Source organism: Rhinolophus hipposideros (genome assembly GCF_964194185.1).
Source record: "Rhinolophus hipposideros genome assembly, chromosome: 2".
NCBI classification, from domain to species: Eukaryota; Metazoa; Chordata; class Mammalia; order Chiroptera; family Rhinolophidae; genus Rhinolophus; species Rhinolophus hipposideros.
The window spans coordinates 107,582,468-107,600,599 of record NC_138048.1 but is presented as its reverse complement, the minus strand read 5'-3'; the positions used below and the strand labels follow the sequence as shown (position 1 = coordinate 107,600,599).

General features: G+C 52.6%; 1 protein-coding gene across 4 annotated transcripts in view; it reads left to right on the top strand.

Moving 5' to 3' along the window:
- Nucleotides 1-17,816, top strand: part of PRDM15 (PR/SET domain 15) — a 60,100-nt gene extending 42,284 nt beyond the window's left edge. For all 4 annotated transcript variants that reach the window (XM_081076961.1, XM_081076960.1, XM_081076958.1 and 1 more), the window contains 6 exons: nt 3,694-3,825; nt 5,393-5,476; nt 5,939-6,114; nt 9,869-9,949; nt 13,116-13,325; nt 14,344-17,816. In XM_081076961.1, the coding sequence (XP_080933087.1) occupies nt 3,694-3,825; nt 5,393-5,476; nt 5,939-6,114; nt 9,869-9,949; nt 13,116-13,325; nt 14,344-14,820 (1,160 nt within the window). In that variant the 3' untranslated portion in view covers nt 14,821-17,816. The remainder of the gene's footprint in view (nt 1-3,693; nt 3,826-5,392; nt 5,477-5,938; nt 6,115-9,868; nt 9,950-13,115; nt 13,326-14,343) is intronic.
- Nucleotides 17,817-18,132: the final 316 nt, after the last annotated feature.

The window sequence follows — 18,132 nt, the reverse complement described above, 5'->3', positions numbered from 1 at the left end:
GGCGGGTGCTGAGGTCAGAGCCACGTTCTGTAATATATACTGTGTTTCCCCAAAAATAAGACCTAGCCAGAAAATCAGCCCTAACACGTCTTTTGGAGCAAAATTAATATAAGACCTGGTCTTATTTTACTATAAGACCAGGTATAATATATTTATAATTATAATATAATATAATATAATATAATATAATATAATATAATATAATATAATATAATATACCGGGTCTTATATTAATTTTTGCTCCAAAAGACACATTAGAGCTGATTGTCCTTATTTTCAGGGAAGCAGGGTACATTTCTGTATTTGAAATGTATTTAATAGTTTAATGATTTATTTCATGAGTCCTGAATACCAGTCAATACTGGTATTAATACTTGGGCTACCACAGTTGTGTCATGTAACCATAAAATATTGGTATGTCATTTTGCTGTGATATCATAATCACCAGCACCTACAAGCCAATGCTTGCGCTTACCTGTTCTTTCCATACCTTGCTTTTTATTTACGTACAAGTCCATCTTAGCGATCTTTGCGTATCAGGACAGGTAAATATTGCCCTGAGTTTTCTCCACATCTTGATAGGGTTCCATCCTGGGGCTCCTGTAACCAGACCCTCTGTTTCTATATTAAGGGTTACTGTGGCGCTGTCTTTTATCATTCCAGATAAAGTTGCAGGAAATGCTACTGCATATTATTCCTTTACATTTTTTTTCTTAGAAATTCTAGACCTGAGTAGAACTTTCAAGTAAGAGGCTGTTAGAAGTAATGATCGTCCCGTCACCCAGCATCGAGGGTGGGCTTCCATGTAGAGCAGCAGTAGCTGAGGAACACATCTTGTTCAAAAACACTTCACATCAAAAAATAAAAAAATCACTTCACGTACCATGAAACACGCGAGACAAATCTTGGTGACCCTGTGTGGCCTGCGTGAAGATCACCAGGCTTTAGTGGTAAAAAAAGGGCCCCCTTCCAGGTTTGGGAATTCTAAGTATTTAAAGAATAGCTGTTTTCCCCAAAGTAAGTCATGAGTGTGATGTAGACGGAATCAGAACCCAAGAGGGAGCCTTCAGATGTCCAGTATGGCACTCGTGTATTTCAAAACTGTTCGCAGAGTTTATTTTTTTAATGGAAAGAGAAACATGGAAAGATTGTCACCAGCCCTGGCTGGGATGGAGAGGACAGACTAGGGGTGGACTCTATCGTCTGGTCCCCTACTGTTTCCTATATGATTTGGAATGTTTATTTTAGATACATGTGGGAGCCAGGCGCTGGGGTTGCAGGGCAGTAAGGATCCGCTCCCTTCTGTTCATTTACCCACTGGGTGCTGACACTGAAGTGACCATCTCATCCAGGGTCAAAGCCGAGATGCCACTGTGCCAGACAGCCTGGGGCAGCAGCCAGTACTGGGAGAGGAGGCGGCGGGTGCGCTCACGGACATTGGGTGGGAATGTAGATTGTATAGTCGGGCCGAGTCAGCTGCAGCTACAAATACAGCCTGTTCACCCTGTTTATCTGCAGAATCTGCGGAGAAAAGGTGTGTGCATTGCAGCACTGTTTGTGATGGGGCAGCTTGACATACTGGGGGCTTAATTAACAGTGTCCCCAGAGCCTCTGCACTGGCTGTGCCTTGGGCCAGGAATGCTGTTCCCCCAAGGAGCTCTCAGCCCCTCCCACACTCCTTCCGGGTCACTTTTTCAGATAATTCATCTGAGGGTCCCCCTGATGTGTCCCCCACCCTCCATGGGCCAGCACAGTGGCCCCTAAAACCCCTGTCCCACTCTATCCTGCTTCTCATCATCCCTCCCCACATGACAGTCTGCCTTTGCTTCTCTGTCCCTCCCCCATGAAGCTGGGGACCTCGTTTGGCTCATGCTTAGCCTCTGGCGCTAATGCCTCTGGCGCCTGGAACAATGCCAGGCCCGGGGGAGAAGCTCGGGGGTCTGTGAAGCACAAATACAGGCCATGAGTAGTATGAACTATTAGAAGCAGAGCAATGGTCAGGTGTGTGCTGGCAGGGCTGACATGGGCGCCATATCAAACGGTAGGCCGAAAGACCAGGTTGTGGAGCTTCCGGATAGATCCAGGGGGGTCCCAGGCCGCGTGGCCTTGATGTGCCTAGGAGTGTGACCTGGAAGGACAGGGCAGCTGGAGCACTGTCCTCTGGGCCAAACTCGTATCGCCTGTAGTTCTTTTCACTGTGAGCATGTGTGATTTTTTAAGGGGAAAAGCACTATCCGACAGTCAGTGCCAAGCCGCATTTCAGGGACTTCTGCTCCCTCTGCTGGCCGGTCAGGGACACAGCCCCGTGGCTCTCCCAGGCCTGGGTTCAGGGCCCGTTCAGTCCCCTGAGGGCGTGGTCCTCCACTGCTGTCACTGAGGGATGTAGTAGTAAGCTATCCCACCGCCCGCCGCGCGCCCCAGGCCACTTTCTCGGTAATGAATTAGCGGTGGCCTGTTCACTGCCTCTTGGCAGCTGCCTGGTGCTTGGGAGCTGCTGCCCCCCTGCTCCAGGGTGCACCCTGCCCACAGACCCTGCAGCCCCCATTCAGGCCGTTCCTGAGCAGCATGCCACCTAGTGGGTGACCCTAGGCTAAGACCCTGGGTCCCTAATTCACACCCTGAACTGGGTCGGCCCTTCCCCACTGGGCTGGGAGTGAGGTCAGCGTTATTTCACCTCCTTCAGCACTAAAGGTAGGTTGAAAGTCTGTGCTTAGACCATAGGCCGTCTAATGTCCAGTGGTCTTATTCCTAATTGTGATTACATTTATGTCACTGAGGTCAACAGGAAACCTCAGCAGGCTTGTACGGCTCTCCCACGATGACTCGATTGGGTCACAGTGGTAAAATTTGGACATTTACAGCTCCAGTGGTATGAGCACTGAGCGTCAGGGTGGGGCGGGCACCTTGATGAGCTGAGCAGTCTAGATATCCACAGTAAATGCCCCAGGGGCTCCGAGGGTGAGGGTGAGGGTGAGGGCGCGGGAGCAACTGCCTGCGTCGCCACTGGTGGCGCGTCCTTTCGAACAAGCCTGCCTGGTCCTTCCCCTTACTCTGTTCCGCTCTCACAAAGACCTGTGCCTGCCCGAGGGTCTGGAGCGTGCGGCACTGTGGGGGTCCGGGGCGCGCGCACTGTGGGGGTCCGGGGCGCGCGCACTGTGGGGGTCCGGGGCGCGCGCACTGTGGGGGTCCGGGGCGCGCGCACTGTGGGGGTCCGGGGCGCGCGCACTGTGGGGGTCCGGGGCGCGCGCACTGTGGGGGTCCGGGGCGCGCGCACTGTGGGGGTCCGGGGCGCGTGCACTGTGGGGGTCCGGGGCGCGCGCACTGTGAGGGTCTGGGCCGCGCGTACTGTGGGGGTCCGGGGCGCGCGCACTGTGGGGTCCGGGGCGCGCGCACTGTGGGGGTCCGGGGCGCGCGCACTGTGGGGGTCCGGGGCGCGCGCACTGTGGGGGTCTGGGCCGCGCGCACTGTGGGGGTCCGGGCCGCGCGCACTGTGGGGGTCCGGGGCGCGCGCACTGTGGGCGTCCGGGGCGCGTGCACTGTGGGGGTCCGGGGCGCGCGCACTGTGGGGGTCCCGAGCGCGCGCACTGTGGGGGTCCGGAGCGCGCGCACTGTGGTGGGTTCGGAGCGCGCGCACTGTGGTGGGTTCATAGCGAGGTGGGGCACAGAGGGTGCCCACGTACTTGTGTCCCGCAGGCATGAAGACCAAGCACGCGCTGCGCCACCACATGAAGCTGCACAAGGGCATCAAGGAGTACGAGTGCAAGGAGTGCCACCGCAAGTTCGCTCAGAAGGTCAACATGCTCAAGCACTACAAGCGGCACACGGGTGAGCGGGGACCGCGGAGCGCTCACCTTGCGGGGAGTGCGCGGGGCCTGGGGTGAAACACACAGAAAGGAGCGCCCGGCCGCCCTTGCCGTGCTTCAGCTCCCCGTAAGCCCTAAGCCGGGTTCCGAGGGCCTCCGGAGGTGTGGCTAAGCAGCTGCCCTCCGCGCTTCCCCTCCGCGTGGTGCTCCCCTCACTGGGTGCACGCCCAGGAGGCAGGATGCTGCTGGACACTGGGGCGCCCGGGTGAGGCCGTCAGACAGGGACCCACAGACGTGTGAACTAGCTGGTCATCATGTGTGGGACGTCTCAAGGGTCCATCAATAGGGCAAACTCGTGGTACATCCACAAAAAAGAACAATGCATTTATTTAAAGTGGTGAGATATGCACGTTAATTTACATAGAAATTCATGATACTATAGGAGAAAAAGCAGCTTGTACAACAAATATGGCCTCATTTTTGTAAAACACTTATAGGTGGGGGGGGTGTGTGTGTGTGTGTGTGTGTGTGTGTGTGTAAGAGAATTATGCTGGACGTTAGAATGGACGAAGCTTACCCCTGGATGGAGTACGTCTGCATATGACATTTCTGGCGGGAATCCCTGCTGCATTGGTTCCGGCCCTCCCTAAAATGACCTTGAGCCCTGCCACTGCCTAGCCCAGCTTACCTCGGTGCCCACCTCCCTCACTGCCCCAGCTTCCCCTGGGGTGCCAGCCTCCATGTCCCTGGGCTTGTACAGAGGTATGCTGTCCTCTTCTTGGGGAAGCTCACCTGTTATCCCCTTCACCTTTTCTGGGACGCTTTCTTGCTCCCCTGGACCTGGGTCATGACCCTCTACGTTGTGCAACACTCTCGCACACCGCCTGCTGCTGTACCAGCCATTGGGGGCTGGCCTTGTCCCTGTCTGTCCCTCCTCCAGCCATGCTGAGCCCAGGGACCTGTGCATACAGGGGACTGGTACATACCCACAGGGCTGAGTTGGGGGGCCTTCAGACTCACTTGTCTGTTCCTATTGGAGAAACCTTTGTTTAAGAGGCATTCTCAGGGTCCACCTTCTTGTCAGTCTGGGGAGTGACATGATCTAGTGACCATGGTCTGACGCTTGCTCTCCAGGCTGCAGGCAGAATGATCGCCCCAGGCTGAGTGGCTGGGGGACACTTGGGACGCAATGAAGCTGATGGAAACCGTAACGTTAACCACCCATTTTATAAGGATGGCTTCTGCCTTCCGTTTCCATGAGCTAATGCAGAGTAAAGCTCACTGAATCAGATTGTGAGAATTCAGAATGTCTGGCAGTCCCCTTGGACTCTGGGCCCTGGGCCCTGGGCCGAAACTGACCTGCCACCTTTTCTGCAGAAGGAGCTTGCTAAGCCGCCTACAGCGGGCCAGGTTTCCAAGCCACATGTTTCTGATAAGCGTGCGAAGGAACGTTTACTCGGTGTTTCTGGCAATCTACCTTTTCCCGCAGCCTCTCCAAATTCTGAAGCATGTCAGGGGCAGGACACCCTCTGTGTGTAGTTATATTAAAGCACTGTGAAACGTGTAATTAAGCACGTCTTTTTCTGCAGGGATTAAAGACTTCATGTGTGAATTGTGTGGAAAGACTTTCAGTGAAAGAAACACAATGGAGACCCACAAGCTCATCCACACAGGTAAGCAGGGGGCAGTCTGATGAAACTTTCCAGACCGCATGCCACTGCCCCAGTGCAGGGATGGGAATGATAGTGTATGACCCTATGACACAGGCTGTTTTAGAATGTTTGGTTCTGTCCTGCCTTCATGGTGGCTCCTTGCCCTCCCAAAATCAGCCTATCACAGCTTTCAAATATCCATTCTTGAATTTTCCAATACTGGAGCAGTGACATGACTCCACTCTCGGAGACGAGGTGGGCCACTCTCCTACTTGTTGTGGCCTGTGCTGTGTGTTCCCCTGGCCTGGCCTGGCGGCTGAAGCCGGCAGCATGTGCCAAGGGCAAAACGTCCTCTCTCCCCTGTTCTGTGGAATGGCACAACCCGCTCATGACCTGTGCTTGTCTTTTCCTCCCCACGTGTGTGTGTGTGTGTGTGTGTGTGTGTGTCTGTGTGTGTGTGTGTGTGTGTGTGTGTGTGTGAAGTGGGCAAGCAATGGACGTGCTCCGTGTGTGACAAGAAATACGTCACTGAGTACATGCTGCAGAAGCACGTGCAGCTTACCCACGACAAGGTGGAAGCACAGAGTTGCCAGCTGTGTGGGACCAAGGTGTCCACCAGGGCCTCCATGAGCAGACACATGCGGCGTAAGCACCCAGAGGTAAGTGTCCTCCCTGCCCTCACCCCGTGCTGGCCTGGCCCCTGTGCCCGGCGGCGTGGCTTCTGGTGCTCAAGACTCCACTGCACAGGCTCACAGATCCCACTCCTTTTGCCGACCCCGAATTCCTCGAAGCAGGGCCTGGGTCTGCTGTTTCTCTGAATCGCAGTGCCTGCACATAGGAGGTACTGAATGAATGAGTGGAATAGAAGAGCCTCACATATTTTGCTGAGGTTATAAATTACTTGTCACTGGAATTACAGCAAGATGGAAGTATAGCCCCTCCCCCTCCCCTGTTCTTTCCTTTGGAGTAACTCATAAAATGCACAGAATGGGGAGCCTCTGGGTGATGTTGGGGGCCAGTCACAGGGTGGCATTGAGGACCCAGAGGGAGAAACTGTGGAGGTAAGTAGACCCTGACCGAAGCTTGTTCTCAAGGAATGTCTGGGGCGTTAATTCATGGTGCTTTAGAAAGAAGCAAACTGAAAACCAAAAGGAAATGCAGGTCAATGGCTCTCAGGCCACTGAGAGGGGAAGACTCTAAGTGTAAATGAAAGAAGTTGTGAACAGAAACACCCATAGATTTGACTACATAAGCAACGTGACACTTAGAACTTCTGTAGTCGGAAGGAATAAAAAGCCAAGGGCAGACTGGAAAATGTGTGTAAGATACTATCCCGTTAACAGAGCAACTTTGTTATTAAAGATGATAACCATTCCGTGAGAGGAGCAGGAAGACTGCTGTGTGGACATGGAGAGGCGGTTCCTGAAAGAGGAAAAACGGGAACAAAGCACCCAACCTCACTGAATCCCAGAAACGCATACATTCACTGTAGAACGTGACATCCTTCCTCCTTGGAATGAGGAGGAGGGTTTTACATTCAGAATGACCGTGCTGGCCGGCTGGCATGAGTCTTGCCCTCTGTCACGGGTGCCTCGTGGAAGGCAGCGTGACGGTGTCTGTCCAGTGTTTTCTAAATGAGTCGTTGGACCCCTCAATGTCCAGCAAGAGGAATGGATTAAATTAGTGATAGTTCAGCAAGGTGCTGGACTCTATAAACAGTGCACAGAGATTTCTAAATAAAGTTGTGAAATGCTCACTGTGAAAAAGCAAGTGTACGCTGTGTGTACACAGTATAGGTCATACACGTTGTGTGTGTTTGTGTGTGTGTGCAATACTCACCTTATAATGTAAATGAGACGGGACAAAAGAAGGGAAACATTACACAGTGGTTTTCTCCTGGTGGCGATGTTGTGAGTCATTCATATTTTTCTGTTTTTAATAGTTTCCTATAATGCATGTGTTATTTTTGCAATTATCAAAGCACAATCTGCCTCAATTTGGGGAGGACAAGTGCATCTTTTCCTTCTGGAACCTCGCCTTGGTCTCGGCAGCCCATTCAGGTCCCCTCCAGCACGCGGGGAGTCACCGCTCTCCCGTCTTCCGAGGGGCCCGGCCCGGCCTGCGTACTCTGGTACATGGAGCTGGAGTTCCCAACTGCCAACTGCCCCCAGCCAGTGTTTTCACCTAGAAAAACAAAGTCGGGAGCAGGGCCCTAAAGTATCAGCAAACACGTCACCCAAGGCTCAGGGCCCACAGCAGGTGCTGTGGACTCACCCAGGCCATGTGACGGGTCTGGAGTTGGCGCTACCCGGTTACTCTGGGTCTGTAGTTCAGTGTAGTGACAAGTGTGCAAATCTGTGTACACAGACTGGGTGTAGGAGAAGGAGAGCGGCCTGGCGAACGCACAGCGGCTCAGCAGACGTCTTTGTGCAGCGAGCCTTTTACAGGGGTAATGGTTGCTTCCTCCTTGATCGGCTGCGAGGTCACCTTCTTGTGCCTGCCTGTCACACTGGGGCAGTGTGTGTTCCCTGTCACCACTCCTCAGGCACGCCCGTCTCAGGCAGAACTAACTGCTGGAAGGGGACATTGGCAGACGAAGGGTAAAGAAAATGCTGGGTAGCCCCTCAGTCACTGGCCCTCTTCTCAGCCCCTTGCGTCTCGCAAGCCTTTGGTCTGTTCTCTCTGGGCCACCCCTTTGGGTGATTTCACTGTCGTCTCATTGTGTATTAGTTCAGACAGACACATGGGAAGTGCCCACTCGTGATGAGCACTGGGGAGCCAGCCAGCCAGAGTGTGCCCCCACCCAACTGGAGGTAATGTTTCTGGTGGGAGACCAAAGGAAGGAGGGAGTAGATGAGAGGTAAAGTAATTACAGAGGAGAGCAGATGACATGGAGACCATGACCTGGACAGAGGACGTGGCAGAGGGAGGGGCGGGCAGGGCGTCTGCTTTGTGTACGGGCTGCCACCAGGGCCTGGCTGGGTCAGAGTGCGCGTCTCCGAGCCTTGAGCCCCACAGCCTGTCCACAGATGCTGAGCACAGGCTCAGGGCCGGCTCGTTGGAGGCCGACTGACGTGTAGCTGTCGCGTGTAAACCACTCACATGTTTGGGGTCTTTCAGAATTGACACTTTGATGACTTCAAGACGTGGTGTTTCTGCTTGGAATGAATGTTCACTATAAAAAATTAAACCACAGAAAAAGACTTTCCATGTATGGTCTTATCTCCTGCTAAGAGCAAAGCCAGTGAATGCGTCTGTGCTTGTTCTTCTGGGGCATCGGCTTCCATACTGTGTGACAGGACACTGGTGATGTCACTGCTGCTGACGGTGATGGTGGTGACAGTGAGAATGGTGGAGACGGGTAGAAAACACATCTGTGGCACCTGGCTGTTACTCAGTTTCGCAGCGTCACAGTCACACCTGGGACCTCAATGCCACCATCAGTATTTATGTTAACTTGAAACATGCACGGCCACTTTGCCATCCTGTCAGAGATGGGCCCAGTCCTTGGCTTTGAATGTGAAACCAAAGCTACAGTTCCATGTTGTCTTTCTTAAACAAGCCACACCCAGAATGTACTATTCCTCCTTAATTTTCCATTTTTATTTTCATTAGTTGAGCAAAGATTTAAAGGTACTTGCAAAGCTGTTTGGATGAAGAACTCTTAAACATAGACTTGTGTAGTTTTCCCACAGCTAATTCCCTTTTTCTTAGCAACTCACTTCATTATCCCTTTTCAGAGTATTCATTCCCTCCGCCTGAGGTCCATCATCTCCCTTAGGATTTAATTCACTTAGGCAATCACAGTAGCAGGGATCACTGGCCGAAGCAGTCTTGCGGACGAGAATTGGGCAGGACATCCCTGAGCTGGTGGGGGGACGTGTGGGCACATGGGGAGTGGGCACAGCATGGCCTCTGCACACTCAGGGCCATGCAGTGTGGCTCTCGTGTGTCACAGGGGAAAGAGAGGGGCAAAAGTACCTGGACACATGTCAAGTTAAAAAGCAAAGTGTTGAAGGTGTAAATATCTCATTTTGGATGATTTCTTTTGGGACAGGTTTCTGCGCTGTATCTTATCCCATCTACTCTTCGTTTGAAATAAGATTCACTGAAATTTCACTCACTGAAAGCGCATTAGTGTGGGGCAGAGAAGGGAGGAAATACAGTGTCGCCCCTCCGGCGGGGGGTGGATGGCATAAGGTGATGCCCACACAGGTACAGGCGCACCCTCCGTGTGCAAGAGCACTGCAGACAGACGAGATGAGGGCCCATGGGGGAGGGGAGGACAGGCCTGGACAGGATTCTGGAAACAAGGTTTCAAGGTCAGTCCTGAGCAGAGCCTGGTTGGGGACACGGGGGACGCCATGAGGGAGTCACGAGTCATCCCAGCTCACTGCCCCGTGCTCCCCGCAGGTACTGGCCGTGAGGATTGACGACCTAGACCACCTCCCAGAGACCACCACAATCGACGCCTCCTCCATCGGAATCGTGCAGGTGAGCACAGGGCGGCCCTGCAGGGCGGGGCGTCACACGTAGTCTAGGTGCACGGACACCGCGGGGCGGGGCGTCACACAGGACGTCTAGGTGCACGGAAACCGCGGGGCGGGACCTTTACACAGGACGTCTAGGTGCACGGAAACCGCGGGGCGGGACCTTTACACAGGACGTCTAGGTGCACGGACACCGCGGGGCGGGACCTTTACACAGGACATCTAGGTGCGCGGACACCGTGGGGCGGGGCGTCATAGGACATCTAGATGCGCAGACACCGCGGGGCGGGGCGTCGCACAGGACGTCTAGGTGCACGGACATTGCGGGGCGGGACTTACACAGGACGTCTAGGTGCAGGGACACCGCGGGGCGGGGCGTCATAGGACATCTAGATGCGCAGACACCGCGGGGCGGGGCGTCATAGGACATCTAGGTGCAGGGACACCGCGGGGCGGGGCGTCGCACAGGACGTCTAGGTGCACGGACACCGCAGGGCGGGGCGTCATAGGACATCTAGGTGCGCGGACACCGCGGGGCGGGGCGTCATAGGACATCTAGGTGCGCGGACACCGCGGGGCGGGGCGTCGCACAGGACGTCTAGGTGCACGGACACCGCAGGGCGGGGCGTCATAGGACGTCTAGATGCGCAGACACCGCGGGGCGGGGCGTCATAGGACGTCTAGATGCACAGACACCGCGGGGCGGGGCGTCGCACAGGACGTCTAGGTGCACGGACACCGCAGGGCGGGGCGTCATAGGACATCTAGATGCGCAGACACCGCGGGGCGGGGCGTCATAGGACATCTAGGTGCAGGGACACCGCGGGGCGGGGCGTCGCACAGGACGTCTAGGTGCAGGGACACCGCGGGGCGGGACTTTTACACAGGACATCTAGGTGCAGGGACACCGCGGGGCCGAGCGTCGCACAGGACGTCTAGGTGCAGGGACACCGCGGGGCGGGACTTTTACACAGGACATCTAGGTGCAGGGACACCGCGGGGCGGAGCGTCATAGGACATCTAGGTGCAGGGACACCGCGGGGCGGGACTTTTACACAGGACATCTCGGTGCAGGGACACCGCGGGGTGGGGTGTCATAGGACATCTAGATGGGCAGACACTGCGGGGCGGGGCGTCATAGGACATCTAGGTGCAGGGACACCGCGGGGCAGGGCGTCGCACAGGACGTCTAGGTGCACGGACACCGCGGGGCGGGACTTTTACACAGGACATCTCGGTGCAGGGACACCGCGGGGCGAAGCGTCATGGGACATCTAGATGCGCAGACACCGCGGGGCGGGGCGTCACACAGGACGTCTAAGTGCACGGACACCATGGGGCGGGATCTTTACACAGGACGTCTAGGTTCAGGGACACCGCGGGGCGGGGCGTCACGCAGGACGTCTACCTGCGCAGACATCGGAAGGCGGGGCGTCACACAGGACGGACATCTAGGTGCACAGACGGGGGGGGGGGGGGGGGGGGGGGGCGGGGCCTCCAGGGCGCGGGCAGGTGATGGGGCACCTTTGGAAAGGCCCGTAGTCTCCGCCTCATCTCATCATCCTTTTACCGTCCGTCTTTAAGGTCAGTCTTCTCTCCAAGCGCCTTTCCGTTTCTGTAAATTTCTAATACTTCAGCTTTATGAATACTGGTGTATCTTATTTTGGAGAATAGATGGACTATTAAAGTTCTCCAGAGGAAACAGAGTGAATAAGGTGTGTGTGTGCACGTGTGTGTGCATGTGTGAGTATGAGTGTGTGTGTATGTGTGTGTGTAGAGACAGATTTACTTTAAGAATTCAGCTCAGGTGATGTGGGGACTGGTGTGTTCAGAATCTGCTGGGCAGGTGGCAGAATGGAGACCCAGGGAGGAGTTGATGCTGCAGCTGGAGTGTGAAGCATGGTGGGAGGCAGACGTCCCTCTTCCTGGGGAAGGTGGGTGGGGACGATGGAGGGATCTCAGTCTTTTGTCCTAAGGCCTTCATCTGATTAGATGAGGCCCACCCATATTATGGAGGGTAATCTGCTTTACTCAACGTATATTGCTGTAAATGTTAATCTCATCTAAAAAATACCTTCACAGCAACATCTAGACTAGTGTTTGACCACACAACTGGACCCTAGGGCCCTGCCAAGTTGACACTTAATATTAACCATCAGAAATTGTTTCCAGAAAGACTTAGTATAATTAGATTGTTACAAATAAAACAACTTTAAATATATTAGATAAACTTTTTAAAGGCATTTTCAGTTCATACCTTTATAAAAATTTTGTTTTATATAAAGAGAATATGTCATGCACTCAGTTATTTTTCAATTGCATTTATGTGTCTTTCTCTTGAAACTGCTTTGAATGCAGAACTCAGGTGCAGGCTTGTACTGAGCTAGCGTGAGAACGCCTGTGCCCCACCTGCCCCACCTCCCTGCAATGCCAGAGGCCCATGACCCGTCCACCTCTGACGAGGGAGTCCCATCATGGCCATGCCCTAGCAGGCTTCCTTTGTCACTGGTGGGACCAAATCTCATGGAATGGCCCCAGAGGCCTGGGAAGGGTGGTCGGTGACCAGAGTGGAGAACCTTTCTGGCTACCACTGCCCAGTGGCCTCAGTGACTCTGAGCGAGCTCAGCTGTGGGTCAGAAGACTGGCCCTGGTGCAGCAGCTCGCAGAGAAGTGTGCAGGGCACCCATCTGGGTTCGCTGTGACAGCTGGGCCGTATTTGCTGTCCCTGAAGGAGATGACTGTCCAGCTCTTATCAAACTTTTTTGATCCAAGATTGGTTCTCCCTGGGGATGAGAGCCTGATATGAAAGCATTTTCAGCCTCAGACTGACCTCACCAAGGCTGAAACTGTGGCTCAAAAAATTTGTTTTAAGAGATGCTTGTATTTCAGCACAAAATGTAGCTCTTAAGAGTATGACTTGTATGTCATTATCTTCACTTAAACAAAAGAAAAGAAAAGAAAACAAAACAAAACAAAGCAGGAACATGCCCTAATCCTGAGAACTGCAAGTAGGCAGACAAGCTGAGGTCACTGTTTCCCGTGGCAGCCTAGTGGCCTGACAGCCTTGTCACTGACCTGGGAGCGTGCCCAGAGATGGTGCTGGGACCACACTGGCCACCATGGGGCATAACCCATTGAGCCTCAGGTTGCTGAAACTTCTTTTCCTTCAGCCTGAACTGACTCTGGAGCAGGAAGATTTGGCGGAAGGGAAGCCCGTGAAAGCCGCCAGGAGAACTCACAAGAGGAAGCAGAAGCCGGAGGAGGACACAGGGGCGCCCATGTCTGAAGATGCAACCTTCAGCGAGTACTCAGAGAAGGAGCCCGCATTCACGGGTGGCGTGGGAGATGAGACCGACTCTGCCGTGCAGAGTATCCAGCAGGTCACCCTTTTTCTTGTGTTGGCATCGGGGGGGGAGGGCCTAGTCACTGTGGGTGGGAGCTGCCCTGGGCACGGGGCCCTGTACGTGCCTGCTCCCTCCCCTGTCCCCGGAGCCTGGTCTACATGTGCCTGTGGGTGCCATCAGCCACATCCCGTTTTCACTGAGGCACTCATTCTTTTGCCTCAGCGTTTCTCAGTGTAGACCTACACACCACACTCGTTGCTGTGAACAGCAGCTGACTTTCCGGCGTGTCAGGAAAGCCGGCTCCCCCAGCTGAGAATCGGGAGATCATAAATGGCCTGAGTATGTGGAAGGGGGGCGCAGTGCCAGGCAGGGAGAGGGGACCCTTCAAAGCAGAGGAGCTGCCCAGAGAGGGTTGGAGAAACGGAAGGAGGCACACGGCCAGCAAAGCTGCTTCCTTGATGGAATCTCCCTGCATCTCTTTGGTCTGTGGTTGCAAGTCTTTCATCAGTGTATGTCTGATTTCTGCCAGGCACCTCTCCTGATCTCTGAGATGGTCGTTCTCATGGCGGACACCCTTGCCTTTATTTGGCCTTTCACCCCTGTGCGTGAGAAAAAATGCTGCTTTCTTTGTTGTTTATTAGCTGTCAGCTCTCTAGCCAACATTGCCCTTGTTGGCGTTATTCTTAGGATTTTCATTGACCGAGAGCAGGGCGCTTTAGAGGAGTGAATGCACAGTGAAGATTATACTTTCTGTCCTTCTCGTTATTACCTTTCTTTCTTTTTTTCCTAGCTGGTGAAATCACTTGTTTCTCAGTTCTCCCTAGTGGTCCCTGATTATGTCTATATCTTGTTTCTCTTTTCACTAAGGTGGTTATTCCGGGACAAAATTCCCTTGGTTTAATCTTTCACCAAAGGATGCTTTGCCTCTCTTCCTTTGGGCAGAGCACTATCCAAGCATGATAACCTGGTCTCCGTCACAGATGTGGCAAAGGAAGCTTCTGTCCTTCTCCGTTTTGCAGAAACTGTAACGTTTTACGTTGTGTGACTCTTCCAGGTGGTGGTGACTCTGGGTGACCCAAATGTGACCACTCCTTCGAGCTCGGTTGGCTTGACCAACATCACCGTGACGCCCATCACCACTGCAGCTGGGACTCAGTTTACCAATCTCCAGCCAGTGGCCGTCGGGCACCTGACCACCCCCGAACGCCAGCTGCAGCTGGACAACTCGATCCTGACCGTGACCTTTGACACCGTCAGCAGCTCTGCCATGTTGCACAACCGCCAGAACGACATCCAGCTGCACCCCCAGCCGGAAGCCTCAAACCCACAGTCTGTGGCCCACTTCATCAACCTGACCACCTTGGTCAACTCCATCACACCCTTAGGCAACCAGCTCAGTGACCAGCACCCGCTCTCGTGGCGGGCAGTGCCCCAGGCCGACGTGCTGCCGCCGCCGCAACCGCAGGCCCCCCAGCCACAGCCCACACAGCCCCCGGTGCAGGCCGAGCAGCAGCAGATGTTCAGCTACTGAGCAGCGCGGCGGGGGCTCGGAGAGAACCTCACACGGCTTTCTGGTTTATGTCTGAGGTTTGTGTGCTGGATACCAAACAAAGAACAAAAGCATACGTTGCAATGTAAGTAAGGTTGACTTAGCTTTTGCAGAATTGTGTCCACATGCCCCCGCAACCATGACAGTCGGTCAGCTTGACTACGAGGGAGCGCTGGGGGCCTGTTGTGCCCGCGAGTGGCCGCAGGCTCTGCCTTAGGCAGGCGGTGAGTCTGGCCATGGCCACACCCCAGCCTTCCCAGCAGACTGGGGCTCATGGACTCGGGGTGCAGATTTCCGGAAAGCGCACCAGAGAGAGAAGCAGGATCAGAAGAGGCAAGTGGTGTTATTAGGAGCATAAGTGGTTCGTTTCAGTCTGGCCTTTAGAACTCAGTTACCATTTGAAAACACAGTATTCACACGTGGCAGCAAGCTGCAATGAAATGCAGCTTTCGCCTTGCCTTTTTTGTTTTTTTTTTTTGCAAACGATCAGGTAGGAGTTAAAGTGACATTTAGTCTCTTCTTTGAAATCTGAGTTGCGTCCATTTGTTTCACAGCTTTGGGCTGAAACCACGTGTGTGAAGGTGGTTGTGACGCATACAGGCGTCCTCTGGCCTTCGGCTTCATCACGGGCCAGGGGTCCCGTGACGTCACTGACTCAGGCAGAAAGGCCTCTCAGTCATTTAATGCGTGAATTGATTTTCAGGATCATTTTTCTTTTCTTTTTTTACTTTATTTCAAGCATGTATTGTGTATTCAGGACTCTGTTGTGGCCATGTTGTTTTGACTTTTTTAACATGCTAACGTCGTTTGCACTGTAGGACTCGCCCAGTTCTGCACAACCGCCCAAATGCACAGGGGCAGCAGTTGTGCAACAAGGAAGCTTTGTGTTGTCCCTGCTGCGGGCACCTGCGGGGTTCTCTTGGGATTCCCTGCCATCCAGATGTATTTATTATGACTGAGGGAGCCTCAGCCAAAACCCCCTGCACCGAAGAAAGGGAAGGAATTCAGGTTTCTTTCTGTTTAAACATTAATTCCAAAGGTTGATGTGTTTCAAGACCAGTTTTCTAGAAAAGTGTCGAGTAAGCTTGGCTCTTTACCATGCTGGAAAATCATAGGTTTTTCTGGAATAAAAAGACAGCACTATGTCCTTCAGGCAGCAGTGAAAACAGGACGTTACACGCATTGATGTCCAGTTTAAGTGAATGTGCTGCATGACGACCGGCCCTGTTCCAGGACACGTGCTGTCACACGCGTGCAGCCATCTCAGAGGTTGGGGGCAAGGCTGAAACACCGGCAGCCGGACCTGCTGACGCTCAGCCCGGCAAACAGGCGTGGAGAACCAAGTCTGATTGCTGCCCCCCTGATATTTTGTAACGCTGTCCAAAATGAACTGATAAGTTGGCCTTCTTTTGTCCTTGCCCACTCTTGGTCCCAGATCTTACCTGATTTAGGAGACCATCTTGAAGAAGTACTGAGTCTGAGTCAGGAGGGGTAAGTGAGGCTGGAGTTTTCTTGTGTTGCCGCTGCCGCTAAGGACAATTTGTTACGCAAAATGCAGCTTTCTCAGCACATCACATTATCCGAAATAGCAAGAATTTGAGGTTAGGGCTAGAATTTGTTTTGTGCAATACAGGCCTTCACGAACTAAGGAAATTCATCACCCATGCAGCGTGCGAAAGGGGTCTTCAGACGTCTGTCGTTTTCACAGCTCATTCATTCACTCCCAGCTCTCACCTCTCAGTTCAATTAATTGTGGGAGATTGTTTGACTTTTTAACTTATGATAATTATTTTTATGTTATTTATGTATATAATTAACTGCTCTTTACATAATAGTTTCATCAAAAGAACTTGGGCAAGGGGTGATAGATTTTCTAAAATATTGTCTCCATTCTCCAAATACAAGGGGTCCAGGTATCCGTGGAATCATCCAGAGTGCCAGGGTTCCTAAGATATTTTTTAAAAATCACTGACAATTTCTTTTTGCATTTACAGACTATAAAGGGCAAATGACCAAGTAAAGAATCCAAACATGATTAAACGTCTGCTACTGTTTATCTTTTATTCCTCTTCCCTGTGAAATAAAGGCCTTTTAAATCACAATTTTATTTTTTTAAAGAAGTTGTTTTTGTGCCTAGCATAAGGATGCCTCAGGTGTTTTTAAAGAACCTAATTGAGGTCGTGTGGCCCCCGTGTACTGCCACTGTTTGTTTAAACAACAGATGCATAATACTATTTCTTTTTATAATAAGTGAGAACTCTAAATAAAAATGGGGTTTACTCCTGAGTTTCCTATAGATGCTTTTGGTCTTAATAGGGTTACTATGGAGGCAAACTGGGTTCAGGTTCTCTTAAGACAGTTGCTGTGAATTTGCATGTAAGAAACTGGGCAGCAAACATACAAAGTTCTACTCAGCCAAAAGAGTCATCAACTAGAATGTTCTGTGCATACAACACTATTCACTGATGGAAGGCATTTAATTTTTCTACCTGATCCCAGGAGCACAGCTGTATCCATAGGAGGGCGTTAGATTGAGCCGTTGTGGCCACCACGCTCTGTGACTCTGTCTCGGTCATTCTAAATTAATAAATTGTGAGAGTTTATTTTGGGGCCTCTGAAGTTGTAATGTTGTATAGCTGTGGGTAGAGCTGGACCCCTGGGTACGACCACTTGACCTGAGTGGTGAGCCCCGTGATGTGGAGGGTGGAGGGGACTGGCCTCTGGACGTGTTCTCCGGGCCACCTCACTGTGACCCACAGGAGAATCTGGGCGTGGAAGCAGATTCACGGATCTTACATGTCTTTTTCCAGCCATGGTGTCCAAAGGTGTACAGTTCGTGCTTCCCATCTCAAGGTGGTTTCAGTAACCTTCCCATTGGCCTGTGACAGGCATTAAAACTATTTGGAAAAGTTGCGTGTATTTCGTGTCCCATCCGTTTGTATAACGACAAATAAAAGGTGCTGTGACCTGTGTTTTTCAATTGCTGCCCTCTGTCTAATTGCCGCTCCCAGTAGATGGTGCACTTGGTGTATTTTGAGAACAGCTGTCTTTCCTGCTGCTGACGGTTTCCAGTTGGGGGCTATTATGAATAACAGCTGCATTGAACACCGGTGTACAAATATCTCTGTGTACGTAAGTTTTCACTTCTCTGGGATGAAATGCCCAGGAGTGCTATTAGCAGATTGTAAGGTCAGTATGTAGGTTTGTCTGGGGAACAATTGTAGAGCCACCTACCCGCCAGTGTTAAGTCCCTTCAAGTATGAGCTGTGTTGTCCATGTACCTAGGATCATAAG